Source organism: Labrus mixtus, chromosome 8 (assembly GCF_963584025.1).
Source record: "Labrus mixtus chromosome 8, fLabMix1.1, whole genome shotgun sequence".
NCBI classification, from domain to species: Eukaryota; Metazoa; Chordata; class Actinopteri; order Labriformes; family Labridae; genus Labrus; species Labrus mixtus.
In genome coordinates, this window is record NC_083619.1 from 27,578,231 (window position 1) to 27,593,057 (window position 14,827).

Genomic DNA, 14,827 nt, shown 5'->3' on the forward strand with positions numbered 1-14,827 from the left:
ACCCTGCATATACACATTTGGAGCAAAGAAACTCCAACATGATGACAACATGAGCGATGGATCAAGAACTCGCCCCACAACCCAGATTCAATTATAACCTTTCAATATATTTCAGATACATTTAAATTGAGGCCTGATCGATATGGGATTTTCGGGGCCGATAATGATACAGATTTTAACCAATATGGGTCAAACAGGCTGTGGTTTCAACATTGAAAAAAAAAAAGAACATCCAAACTGTGTTAATCGGATTTAATGTATAAGCAGTCATGTGTTAAAATGTAAGCCATGTTTCTGTTCAGTATGTAAAGGCTGATTGTTCTCTTCATCACCGTGAACTGGAGGAACGAACATCCAGAGTCGACCAATAAAACCACCTGAAAAGTAAAGAGAGGGCTAAACCAGGACCAGTAGAGACTACCCCCCTTACATTCAAACCCTCTGACTGAGACATTCTGTTGATGAATTAAAGAAAGAACAGGAACAATCATGACAAAGACACCGTCCATGTCGGAGGCGCTGCTGCACTCCCATCAAGTATTCATTGGCGTTTCCCAAACTGAAGTGTAAATCTGAGTGTGCAGAGGCGATGAAACCGAACTCTGAAGGCAGAAACACGTTCCCTAAAGTCAGGAACATCCACTCACGTAAACCAGGACTCTCATATTCAGAGGGGGCGACGCATCCTGGTTTTCTAACCCAGTTGTGAGACTCTGAAAATAAAGCTGTGGTACCAGAGGGACAGGAGAAGTCACATAGTTTAACATTATGTCACCCAGTTTGTCAAGACAGAAATCTCCCAACATGCACTGCAGCAAAAAAGCAAAGCACACGTGCAAGACACACCCTGATGTCTACTCCATATCCAGGCTAACAGCTGCTGCCAAGGACACCGAACAACTGCATCACAGTGCAAACAGAAGACGGTGCAGAGATCACAGCTGCATGCACATTTAAACAAACTGTGAATGGAGAGTTAGTGATAGTTAACACAGAAAAAGGTCCAAAGTGTGATGAAATGTTAATACCTGTTCACCAAAGCTCATGGCTATTCATAATGTTTACCCACATGGCTGCATTGAATACTTGATTCTGATTGGTCGATTACGGCAAATACAGCTTTCTGTTGTTTCTGTGGAGTAGACGTTTGACACTGATGCAGCGCCGGCCAACAAAGACTCACTTACTGTGGAAAATAAAAAAATAAAAAACAAGACCCCAAAACCATTGGGCGGTTAGTAGCCTAGTGGTTACGCCACGTCACCATGTACAGAGTCTACAGTCCTCATCACAGTGGACGTGGGTTCAAATCCGACCTCGGCCCTTTGCAGCATCACATCCTCAACTCTCTCCTCCCAACTTTTCTTTCCCTCTCCAGCTGTCCTTTCCAAAAAGACAAAAACGGTCCAAAAGAAGACATTGATTTTGAGATATTCCGCGGATACAGATACCGCTCGAGCGTTACTTATGAGCGACTGGATGGGAATATGACAGACGTGGACAGCAAAGATATTATATATATTTTAGGTTGAATTATTGGATTCTTTAGTAAGTGGTAACAACGGGGTTTCCAGCTCCACACTTCCTACAGTATGTAAACCAGTATGTGTACTTTAGTTCCTTTTGAGCCCCGATGTGAGACTTCCCCTCGTTGTTTTTTAGTCTGCATGTTGATAATAGTAACTCGAAATATTAGTACATCATGTAAAACTGTAGATAAATTAAAAACCCAAACACTACAGAAATGGTTCAAATCACAGAACCAGTGAAACCAGTTTAAACGCTAAAAGGCAAACCTTCATAAAGTGTGCCTCAGTGTCAGCGGGGAGATGTGACTAATTTCACAAATCAACTGTAAATGTGGGAGTGTGACCGCTGTGTGTGTGTGTGTGTGTGTGTGTGTGTGTGTGTGTGTGTGTGTGTGTGTGTGTGTGTGTAAAGAAGTGGGTGTGTGTGTGTGTGTGTGTGTGTGTGTGTGTGTGTGTGTGTGTGTAAAGAAGTGGGTGTGTGTTCCTGTGGCCTAGTTAGTGCTCTCGATGTGGAGCACGGTGGACCACAATGCTTCTCTGCCACGCTGGTACAGGAAGAGAATGAACAGCAGCAGGGGGGGGGGGGGGGTTCACAGAATCAGGAGGGCAGTCACTGAAATATAATGATCTCTGTATGCAGCTTCAGAAAAATGATGAACAACTTTAACTTGCAGTTTTTTGTAAAAATATGCAATGCGTGTGCAAACTGCTGCAGCTCATTAAACCTTAATACAGATATACAGATGTTTATTTTATTGTATTTTGTTAGAACCAAAAAGTGGACCAACTGTTGGCTGACTTTGGAAGTCTTACATTTAATGAAGATTGCTCCCCTGGTCAACACTGTGTTTTAAATCCAGTGGAAAACAACCTCCCTCAAACATGTGTGCAGCAGATTGGTTGTCATTTTTACAGCATGCATGCTTCTACTCTTCTCTTGTAGGCAGACTCTAATCTGGAGGAGGTGGAGGAATAGTCTGTTTGATTGATTGACTGACTAACTGATTGAATGGTCACTTCCTGTCAGCACCTGTGTGTCCGATCGGACTTGTAGCTGTTCATTTGCACTTCCTGTCGTTGTCTCCTTCTCTCTAGATCCTCGCTTGTGTTGTCCTTACTCTCTGATGTTCATCGCCTTGGATAAAAGCGTCTGCTAAGTGAATTGTAGAATTGTAAAAACCCTTGAAATGTACTTTTCTGGGCTTTTTTCTGTATATTGAATGACAGAGTTGAGGGGCCGGCTTGTTCCACAAACGAGGGCCCTCTACCAAAAAAATTCAGTCACTTTTTAGTTGCTGTTGAGCTCGAGGAACAACCAGCAGAGACTACTGATGGGTGAAGTTTTTTTTTTTTTTTTTTTTTGCAGCGGCCGTCGGTTCAAATCTGACCTCGGCCTTTTGCTGCATGTCGTCTCTCCCTCTCTCTCCTCTCATCATTTCCTGTCTTTCTCCAGCTGAAGAAATCATCCATCTGTACCTGCAGGGGGCTTTGGAGTCCCATCGATGATGGAAATGCTGTCTCAGTCTAACTTTCAGTCGACCTAACGACAGGCTGAGAGCTGGAGCTGAGTTATGAATAACCTTCATAAAATCAAAACGGATGAGTTATCAAAAATGTACCCCTGTACAGTGTGTGCCGATCCAGACAGGAGCTAATCAGACCTGTTTGTTCTTTTGAACCAGGCTGTAAACATGTTCATTTTTGTTGTAAAAAAAGTATTTTTGAATGGGTGTGTATGTGACTTCCTGTGCTTCTGCAGCCAGCCTCTAGTCGACACTCGACAAACTGCAGGGTTTTTAAACACTGCTTGGTAGGGAACTAAAAAGGCACATTCATGGAGCCACTTCATGACGAGGTTAAAGGTCGCAAAATGTTACCTAAAACAAACATCGCACCAGCAGAAGAAGCTGATTACAGGTACCTGTTGTAAACCTGGCAGCAGCGCTCTGCTCTCGCTGCAGACATGAGAGGATTTGACTGACTGACCCACATGTGCAGGGAGCTACAGTAGTCCAGGTGAGAGGTGATAAGAGCATGGAGAAGTTCCAGAAGGATACACAGGTTTAGACTATTGTGTTAAACTTCTTAAGCAAACAGGGATGATTTGCATCACTGACTCCTTTTTTGCTATGAGGACACCATGCGTTAAAACGACTGGAGTTCAATCTATGGGCGGCATGTGTTCAAACTATTTAACGAAAGCAAAACACTCAATACGGCTTTGTTTGTACACTGACTGACACATTCTTCATTCTTCAAGATGAAGCACACGTCTTTGTTCAAACCTAAATGTGTTGCTGGGGGCCATGATAGTAAAAACGTCTGCTATGTGAATCCAGTGACATCACTGTGAAGCAATACAGAGAAACAATGCACAAGACAGCTAAGTATTTCCCAACAGGTGACACATGAAACTTCAAATGCTGCAACCAAACTAATTCAAGACTTACTGAGGTCACATTCAAGCCAAAACATTTAAAAAATGTTGTTTTGTTCCTTTAAACTCCACAGAAAACCACGTGTGTTTTGATCTGATGATACAAAGATGATATGCAAGCAAATGACAACAATCACAGGACAATATTAAATAGTTAAAGGTGACATATTCTCCTCCTCTTCAGTGTAAATAAGTCTCAGAGCTCCTCAAAACATGTGTGTGAAGTTTCTTGTTCTAAATCCACTATGATCCTGTATTTGATCATGTCTATAAATCCCTCTATTTCAGCCCTGCTCAGAACAGGCTGTTTCTGTGACTGTACCTTTAAATATGTAAATGAGCTGTGTCTGACCACGCCCCCTCTCTGGAAGGGCTTTGGGTGTACTCTGTCTTTCTCGCTCCATGTCCTATTGTTTACGGTGAGAAGGCAGACTCAGAGGGCAGAACAAACACCTAGCTGTGGGAGTGTCACCCACCTGGGGGAGGGGCTACTGCCCTTTGTGATGTCATGAAGGGAAAATCTCCAAACGGCCTGTTTGAGCACACATTTTACTGAAAAGTGGAGCAGGCAAACTCCAAAGTGTTTAAGTGTGTCAAAACTAGAGCCCGACCGATAAATCAGCCAGCCGATTGTATCGGCCGATATTAGCAAATCAAGTGACTATCGGTATCGGCAAATTTGATCGCCGATATGCGCCGATATTAATTCATTTATTCACCTGTCGAATAGCATCATTATATTACACTAGCAGTTCTCTTTCTGCCTGTCACCAGCAGAGGGCGCTATATGGATTACAACAAGCATGATCACTCTCCAGAGGGTCAAGCGGTGATGCACGTACATGCACGGCTACTTTCCAGTTGAGTGACCATCTTGTCTTCGTTATAAATCTTTTCCACAAGTGTTTGATGACTTCATTTGAAGGATCAACACAATAAATGTGTAAATCTGCATCTATCTCTATAGATCAAAGATAGATCTAAGAACGAAATCGGCTGATATATCGGTATCAGATGTTTTTCTCTCCCTAGTATCGTTAAAACCCCTTAAAAGTCCAAATCGGTCGATCCTTAATCAAAACTGATGTCTTCCTATTACAACAAAAACACGTTTTGGGGGAGAAGTAACCTTCTTCTGCTTCTCTGTTTGAAGCTTTTGAAAGTGATTCTTTTTCATGTTGACAGCAGTTATCACAGGCTGAATCTGGGAAATGAAAATGTGCTGAGGCGCAGGAAGGAAGAGAGCAGTTAGAGAGGAGGAATGCACTGATAGAGGAGGAGAGCAGGAAGACTGAGGAGGAAAAAAACAGGGTCATTTTGGTGGGACTGGACGCTAGACCTGCAGCGCGGTCGTCCAAATGTTCCATACCTTTTTGATACCAAGTGTTTCGGGGAAAATCTTCTGAAGCTTTAAAGTGAAACTTGAGATATCAGAGAAAATTGTAACTTCCTGTTTTGTCTTTCCTTTTGTGGTTTGATGGTTTCCTAAACTACACTGTCAAGGTGCTGAAGCATATCTAGATTTTCTTACAACTCTTTGATATCCTCAAAAACACTGAATTATCTAAATAATATAATATATAACTGTATCAGGTTGTATGGAATATTCTGGCAGGCTTTGGATGGTTTCAGAGGACAATCTCCGCTGGAGGTCAGAGTCAAAAGAAGAGGTCAAAGGTCAAAGTACTCACTGGTTTCTTGAGGAAAAAGACGGACAGAGCTCCGATCAGAGGCATGTCCCCAAGCAGAGGCTCCATCACCACCCGCATCGTCCCATGGAGCTGGACAGAGGAAACAGAAGATGATGAATCAGCGATGACTTATATCCAATTAAAGCCTTTTTATTCAGGACGTCAAACCGTTAAAATTGTGAATCATGATCAATCGTTTAATTTTAATAGTTAATCGGGATGCTGTTTGAAGTCAACCATGCTTTTATTTTGAAATACAGTAAGGACCTTCTTGTAGAGTGAAGGTTAGGACATGAAGTTAAGCACAGAAACAGGAAGTGGTTAGGGATCACAAAGTAAAGTCAAACAGCTCAAAGGAAGGTCAACGTGTGATGTCATGAGGTGGATATTACTTTGGACTGAGAACAACCCCCGAGACAGCTCAGCTGACGAGTCAAACGTTTGTGGTTTACAATATTTCACGTGTTTACCGTACTGGCCGTTAGCTGTCTGATCTGTAATCATCTTTTTCCTAATTAAGTTAATGTAACCTTCACTCTAGTGGGAGTTTGGTATTTTCTTTCAAAATAAAAGCAGGATTTTTAAATGCGCAGTGTGACCGCACAAAATAAAAAAATTAAATAAATAACAAAAACTGTTTTGAAATGTATTATGATGGATTTTCAAACAATGCAGTTAATTGCTATTTAAAATGTAATCATTTGACTGCCTTTCATTTCACAGACTTTATTAATCCCAGAAGGAAATTCTGGTTTTACACTCACATAGGAATCACACGCATGCACAAACAGGACCGGTGGACATCCATCAGTGGAGCGATGTCAGAGTGTGTGCTGCTCATAAGGCTACACATGGAGGCAGGCGAGAGCGTCTGGGGGGTTCGGTGCCTTGCTCAAGGGCAGTACCTCGGCACCTCTCCAGCTCCCAGACCAACTTCCAGATTAAGGCCCCGCGCCAGGACTTGAACCTTCCAGTCCCTACAGACTGAGCTACAACCGCCCCCTAATTGCAGCCTACACCGGACTATTGCACTCTGCTCTGCAGGTCTTGTAATGCTATGTGGGAGACCCCTGGACTTGCATAAAGCTGTATTTAGGATTTCACCAATGTGTGAAATGCTGGTACTGCATAATCTTAGTGGTGCTTGAAAACTGGCAGAGTAAAAGCTGCAGGTAACAGCTCTTTTCAGATTACACTTTTTAAAAACAGTCTGATGATTCTTAAGAACCAGATTCCCCCTGGAGCTTTTTTTCTGTTTTTATTAACGACACGGTTTCCTCAGTGGCTGCAGTGACTCAAACCTCAGATATGTAGACTGCCCGTCTGCAGCACCAAATTTGGTCGTAGCTCGCTCTGAGTAATCAAATACCAACATTTTGCTCATCGGAGCGAGCGCAGTGGAAAGATTGAAGATAGTGTTTTGTTTATCCTTCCTGTAAGCTCGCTCCTGCCTGACAGAGGAGGAGGCTTTCTGAATTTTTATTTTTTATTTTAAACGGTGTCAGGAGCCATTTCCACCACAGGAAGAAGAGGGAGAAAGTCGCTTTTTTTTTTTATAAGTGATTTACGACATTTAATGAAATCTGTCGCCCTTAAGAAATGAGTCATCATTCCCCCGATAAGCTCGGGAAGTTTAAACCTTCTGAGCCGCTTAGTTCCTCGGCGGGGACACACACTGCAGCGCTGCAGCTGTACAATTTGAGGCGAGCACAAAAGGCAAACATTGACTCTCTCTTTAAATCTTCTCCAACTTTTTCTCTCCTCTCTCTCACTTTCTCCTCTGATCGCTGAACAGCAAACATGGTGCGATTCCTCCGTCAACATCAGAGAGGATAACGTCTCCGTTATCAGCCCGCTGAGTCAACACATTATGTAAAAGTAGTCTCTGGAGGGGTCGCGGGCTAATTCAGAGGTCAGGGTCAGAGAGAGGAGGAGGGCTTCCACCGGTAACAATTCAACGTCTGTGTGAAAGTACGGTTTAAGTTTTTTAATCCTCTTTACTATTTGAAAATGTAGACTCTCGTTTCAGAGCTGGCTGCATCGTCTGCACTGCTGAAGGATGTCAAAGTTTTGAATACTTCAATATTTTAGATCTTTGTTATTTTAAAAGAGATCCATGATGCTGATCCATATTTAAATAAATATATATCTTGTTATGATGTTGGACTCCAAACTAAACCTCAGCAATGTTTTTTTAAAACACATGATACACAGTTGTTGGTGGACGTGGTTTCCTGCTGCTCTGAACGAGACTTTATGAGATCTTGGTGAGACTTGGTCAGAACCTGACGTCATGTTCTTCTGACGTATCAGAGCAAAGGGTGGAGCAAAGTTGTAGGACACGCCCACCAGGAAGCTCACTTAAAATCTCCCTGTGACTGCAAACAGAGCTGGCCAATCGGAGGAAAGTGGGCACGTGGGGAGGCGGGGCCTTAAAGAGACAGTAGCTGAAATGAAGCGTTTCAGGCAGAGGCTGATATGAGGGATTTTACTGACGTCAGTATCAGATAAATAAGAAGGTTTTTGAGATACACATCTCGCAACACAGCTCCAAAGATGTCCCAGACTGACATGATTAATGGTGAGAGTGAGGATTATAGATCTCCTTTAATGATTGATTGAATGTCCAAAAAGAAATCCCCACATCACTGAACGCTGTGTGCATTAAACAAAAAACATCTGCAACATTTTTGGAACTGAAGCGTTGTCAATGTTTTGGTGCAGTTGAGACAGACAGTCTTACCTGTATGCTTTTGATTCCAGCTCGGCAGTAATATTTCTTTATGTCCACGTCAATCTCTGTGTTCCCGACGAAGCTGAAAGGAAGGAAGAAGAAGAAGCAATAAGACGATGAATGATAAACGAGACAGTTCAGGGGGGCAAATAGAAACATACACAGATATCATGTTGATTTAAGATTTTTCATGTTCTGCGTTTGGTCGACTCCAGAGCAGGAAACAGGTTTTTTAACTTTTAAAGGAAAAGGCTGGAGTTCAGCTGTCCTTCACAATAAGTTAGAGACCCCTGTGTGAGGCTGGGCACGGCCTGTACTGGGTCTGAATGAGGGGTGACCACAGAAGAGTGAAACCAGTGCGTTTTGCGGGGTCTGGAGCAGCGGCCTCTCTTTTGTTGTTTGATCGTGCAGTTGTTTCTGTGAACAAAAGCTAACGAACACGTCCCGATTGGGAAAATCAAGGCCGACAACAATAAAAATTTAGCCGAACCGGACGACGATGTTTGTTTCATGACTTCTTTTTTTGCAAGACTCCCACAATGCAACATTTTCTCTCATGTTCAGGGGACTTCTTCTCTGAATCAGTAGTTTGGTGTACTAGATGTCGGCATTAAATTGATTTGGCACAACAAATAAACATCGGCTACTGACATCGGTTCATGCCACATTGTTTGTCGAGGGTCCGATGTCAGTCAACAGGGCCGATACCGACATAGAACCGATACATCGGTGCATCCCGAATAAATGAATCAAAAGTTTTGTACCTTGCTTCTCTTGTTTCTCTCATGAGCCCTTCTGTATTGTAAATGGGCGTGTCTCATATCGTCATGAGGTCACCGTAATGCAGACTTAATAAAGTCAGAAAAAGAATGGATCAAGTCCCATCATGCATTTTTATTCCAAGTCTAGAAGACAAATAGTTGAATTACATGGTTTATCGCTTATGTCGCAAGTGAGAGTATGGCTCACTCAGCGCAACAACAAAAAGACATTCGACGATTATCCACACCTTTAATTATGAATAACTGTCTGAGATCATCCAAACGGATTAGTTCAAATACATAGTGGGGAAAAAAAGGTGTGCCGATGAAGACAGGAGACACTCAGACCACATTTGTTTTTTGAACCCGGCTGTAAACATGTTTATGTCTGCTGTAAAAACAGACTCTTGAGTATAGGCGTGTACGAGATTTCTGGGTTCACTTTTCAGCACGTGGAGGTTACAGCTCTGTGGAACATCAACCCCCAGAGGTACAACAGACATAAGACTAGACGTGTTCTCCATGTCACCAGGTGGGGATTTTACAGGTCATGTGACAACCTGGTGACACGGAGAAGTCTCGTAAACTCACACCCGACGCTATGGGAAACCGCTCTAATGTTTTATATGCATTCAACTTTAAAGTCAAGCTGAACCATCCTGGTGTGAGCTGGATTTAGAAAGCGGTTTGTTCCTGCTCCAGCTGCACCCCGGATGAGAAGCAAAGGGCATCCATCGATCCTCAACATATACAGATAGTGTTTCACTGCGTACCTGACCTGCAGGTCCATGATGACCTGCCTCTTGTCCACATTCTCCGTGTAAACTTTCACCCCGTTCACTCTCAGCGGCTGCAGAAACACAAAACAGACACAGGTGAGTAAATCTTTCCCAGAGCTGACTCGATGCTAACATGTGATGCACCGCTCTGAAATGTGAGCAAAAATGTGTCAAGATGTTTTAAAGTCAGAACAGACGAGTAAAAGACAGCTTGTCTTATTTTCTTGTGTTTCTTTGATTCAGATTCTTCTGCGTTACGTCTGAGGTTAGCTTTTCTTTCCGATCGAGCTCTGTACGTGTTAAACATTCTCATCACAGTCCGGGTGTCCGCTTCGTCACCTTGTCGCCCATGTCGATCTTGGTGAAGCAGAAGGAGCTGAGATGAGGGTTGGCGCCCTGCACCGCCGGCTCGATGGTGTCTCTGAACAGCTTGTCCACAAACTGGCAGATGAACGGCCACATCTGCTTCACGGTCTACGAGGGAGGAGAGAGAGGGGGGGGGAGTTAGACAGAAATATGGAGTTCAGATGCCACACAGTCTCAGCCAGGGTGGAGCTAAAGACCTGATGCCAGATAAGGTTGTTCACAAGTTTGAGGTGTTTTTTTCTATAAGTTTGAAGATTGTATAGAACAAACAGGAGCCGGTGTTCTCTCAAATACTGCTACCCAACAAGATGCTGCTCTGTGCAGTACTAATTTGAGCTTCTCGTCTATCGAGATACACTTCCTCTGACATCTCAAATAACAGTTTTATCAAAGAGTATCAAACATGCTTCCCGTTCCCTCTAAAGTGCAGATGCAGTGAGCAGTGCTGTTTTGGATTTTTTGAAAGCTATATTCCTGCTCGTCTGTATCCATCGACTTCTTCCTGGAAGTCCATCTTCAGACTTTCACTAAGTGCTGCTCTTACTGGGTTCCAGTTCTTTGTCTGTTTGTCGGTCAGGCCCCCGCAGGTTCTGCAGAGAACAGCCCGAGGAGCTCGGCTCAGCTGAGTCAGTGATCTTCTCTTTATAAAACCTGTGAACCTTTGCTTTCACCCCTGATGTTATGAAGTGTCCGACTCTCTAACATTGTTCTAAAGCACGCTCTATAAATAATGGTTATCATCATATCTCAAGCTATCACTCGCTCTACTTCACCTCTCTCTCCCTCTCTCTCTCAGGGGAGACTGTAGCACTGGGTCAGGGTCTAGCAGAGCTCCACATTCAGGTCCTATTTATAAACCCTACTTGTCTGTCTCTGCAGCCTAACAGGCTTACGGCTCCTGAGGCAGAGAGAACCAGCGGGGGTGGGACGAGAGGGGGGGACATTAGTGTGTGTGTGTGTGTGTGTGTGTGTGTGTGTGTGTGTGTGTGTGTGTTTTCACCTTATTCAGCCACTCCACTCTCTCCACATCTGGATAATGAACCTGGAATGACAGAAAGAAAGGAAGGATTTAAAATCAAAAATCGGTTCTAAATCAGCCTGAAATATCAATTTTTAAAAAATCAATCTCAATATCACAGAAACTGGAATCTCTATGTAGCTTCCCTTTTATTTAAAGGATGCACAATACAGAAAACAAACAGACGGAGATTATTCAGACAAAGAAAGATTAGTTAAGGAATAATTTCTGCACCCTATAGTTTATATTTAAGGGTTTTATCTTTTTGGAGTGATCTCTGTGACATCATGAGGTCATGAAAACTTCCATCATCTGTGACCTTCAGAGAACTTAAAGCAACACAGCAGCGCTTTCAAAGAAGAGCGCAACTGTCCCTTCCTCTAAGACGTGGCTGGAGGATAAATTACAAGCACACTCCATTTGGAAACGTTCAATAGAACTTGGGAACCCAGTTACAGGAAGTTCAGCATCAGCAGCAATCAACTCCTATAAATAACGGAATATCAAGTGGAACGTTTCAAAACGCGAGGCGTGCTCGAGGCGTGCGTGTGTTGATAAGACGAGCAGATTGAAGTTGTTTGTTGCAAAAATTAAATGAATTCAGAGGGGATAAACTCATTTGATATAAATACAAACAGTATATTAAAATATGCCCTAAGATAAGATACCGTCCCGGGTATCCTGTCATTCTGTGGGAAACGCTGCACTGTAAAAACTGATTCAATCTTCATCATTTTTATTTATTTATTTGTTTGTTTATCCCGAACATGTAACATAAGACAAAGGTGAACATAAAAAAACAGACAGAAAATAAATAATAATTACAAACAGTGTAAAGTATCATTCAGAAAAACATAAAATAAAATGTGGACGCTATGCTTTGTAACATTCACTGAGAGATATTTCAAGTTGATATTTCACCTTACAAGCCAGACACCAATAGATCATAAAAGATATGAAGATAAATCCAATTCTGAAAACATAACAGTCTGCACAACACGCTGCTTTAATGCCTCTAAACGCTGCTGACAGATTTCATTTGGGTCAATAAGCAGCTGACCAACACACCAAAGTGATGAAGCTAACGTGGCTCAAAGCTAACAGCTAATGGGTTTATCTGTTCTCCTGTAAAGTGCAGGTGTTCCTCTCTGTCTGATGATGGATCATATCCAGCAGATAAATGACAGTGAGAGGTTTAAAGTGCTGCTGCTGTGCGCTGACGAGCTGCCTGACAGGAAGTGTGTGCTGTTACATCACCGACGCAGGGAGAGGATTCTGCACCTCCACACAAACTGATGAGATATAAAGCATTACAAAGAGACCACGTCCAGGTGAGACAGGAAGAATGGACTTTAAATGCTGAACTAAATACAGAAGTAGTTGGGGTATGTGTGCTTCCTCATCAGCAGCTCTGCGTTCTCTGGAAAAGGAAGAGGCAACATGCCACATCAACTCGAAAAATAGTAAAAATCGAATGTCATCGATGCCTGTTTCAAAGCCACAGCAACAAAAAGAAGTACAGACACCCAACAGTGGGTCCAGGGTCCGAAATTAACTTTTTGACTCACCGGCCAAGGTGGCAGGTAGATTAAAAAATTCACCGGCCAAACGTGTTTTTTTACCGGCCAAAATAACAAATTTTGTTTTTGTGTCCCACACACATCTGTTACAGTACATTTAATTGAGAAGACATTATGTTCTGTTTAATCAATATGAGATTTAAGTCACAGATTGGATCATTTCATCAGATCAGGAAATTGAGAAATTGTAAAAAATACTATATTTGCCGGCCTTTATTTTATTTTTTAAATGTAGGCAGTAGTTGGACCTCAGACGGTATAAAACATATGACAGAACAAAGAGATGAGACAAAACAAAAATGTTTTTTTAGAGTGATTTTTAGACCTTTGGACATTTTTTTTTTCCAGGCACGCGACCCACCGAAAACGATTCCACGACCCACTTTAGGGTCCCGACCCACCTGTTGAGAAACACCGGGCTAAATTGCGCAAAATGTTGACAACGTTTTGGTACCGAAACACTTCAAATGTTTTTGTGCAATTAAAACAGTGTGCAGGAATTTAGCCGCAATTTTTGATGGATTGCATCCTCTCCTAACAACCAATATTCAGAAACTCCGTTACTATGGCGACGCTCGCTCCCACTCCAGTGGCCAGCAGCCGCACTCAGCTCTGCTCCGTTTCAAATGTGCACCATGTATATATTTTCGACAGAGCTCGCTTCAAGCTGAGCAGAGCAGATCGTTCCAGACAGGAAGTCAGATAAGGGAGCGCGCAGAGCGAGCGTCCGGTCAATTTCAAAATAAAACACAATATACAGACTCACGATCATACAGTATGTTTCATCACTTTATCAACATTAAGTCAAAGCAGGCATCGAATGAACAACAACTCAACCTCAGAAAGACAAAGCATTGTTTTTCTCTTTGTTCCCGCGTGATCTTGTAGTTCTCATGTGATCTCATATTTTAATGGCTGCGCTCACGCTCCAGAAGCGGACCAAACAGGGCAGGCAGCTCGCCGTCGGACGGAGCACAACCATGGACGAGGGAGGATTTCAGAGACAGTCCTCCTGTAGCTCTCCAGACATTTTCAGGAGGGCAAATGTGAAAAAACAGCTTTGGAAACGTCACTACAAAACGTTGTTTCACACGTGAGGATTGTGTTTTCTGTGACACTGCAAAGCAAAGACTCACACCGGCGCGCTGCATGTTTCACAGGAATGTGAGGTCACCCCTGTCTCACGCAAACATGGCTTCATGTGTCCACGTGTGACACATGAAGCCATCGAGGAAATACACAGCGAGCCGTCCTCGCGCACACCACCGCCGTCAGCAAAAATAAAAAAAACATGGACCGCAGATTGTTGGTGTGACGCTTTCTATTCCTGTGACACAACTATTTTCTTGTTCAGTGCATGGCGCTCAACAAGTGCTGATTCATCTGGTGAGTTTGTGATTGCTGTGACTGTCAGATCCTGGACAGGGAGGACCGTCGGTTTGAAGAGGGTGTTAAAGAAGACGTCTATGTCAAGGTGGGGAAACCATCTCTAAACCGAGGTGTTCTCACACCAACCTACAAAGCTGGTTTGAATTCTCTCCCAAAACAACTGAAGCCCGGTTCCCACCTTGGAACATGTGACTCCCAACGACGTTTTTTCAGTGCTCTTGCAAACATTAAGCTACGGTTTCGCTAGCTTGTCAAAAAACCTCTGATTAGATCGTCCGAAGCATAGCGGTGGTGACGTCAAAAATCATCCGACCGCGGTGTAGTTCGCCGCAGCATGACGTTAGCTTTTTACTTCTGTCGGCCGCATTAACGCTTCAAACGTCTGTGAAGATTATCCTGCTGAACAAAACGCCCAAGCATCAGAAAAAGAAGTTTGCCACAGAGATCACTTTCTGCAATGATCCAAAATCCAATGCAAAAATCCCGTAGGCAAATTCGACCCCATGGCGTTTGCTACTTCCGGGTTGGCCTACAAAAACACGT

General features: G+C 43.1%; 1 protein-coding gene across 4 annotated transcripts in view; it reads right to left on the reverse strand.

Annotated features, from left to right (window-relative positions):
• The window catches only part of LOC132978371 (extended synaptotagmin-2-like), a 51,340-nt gene that overhangs the window by 23,811 nt on the left and 12,702 nt on the right, over positions 1–14,827 (reverse strand). For all 4 annotated transcript variants that reach the window (XM_061043526.1, XM_061043529.1, XM_061043528.1 and 1 more), the window contains exons 3-7: positions 11,298–11,339; positions 10,271–10,405; positions 9,926–10,002; positions 8,401–8,473; positions 5,658–5,747 (exon numbers count right to left, since the gene is read on the reverse strand). In XM_061043526.1, coding sequence (XP_060899509.1) covers positions 5,658–5,747; positions 8,401–8,473; positions 9,926–10,002; positions 10,271–10,405; positions 11,298–11,339 — 417 coding nt within the window. The remainder of the gene's footprint in view (positions 1–5,657; positions 5,748–8,400; positions 8,474–9,925; positions 10,003–10,270; positions 10,406–11,297; positions 11,340–14,827) is intronic.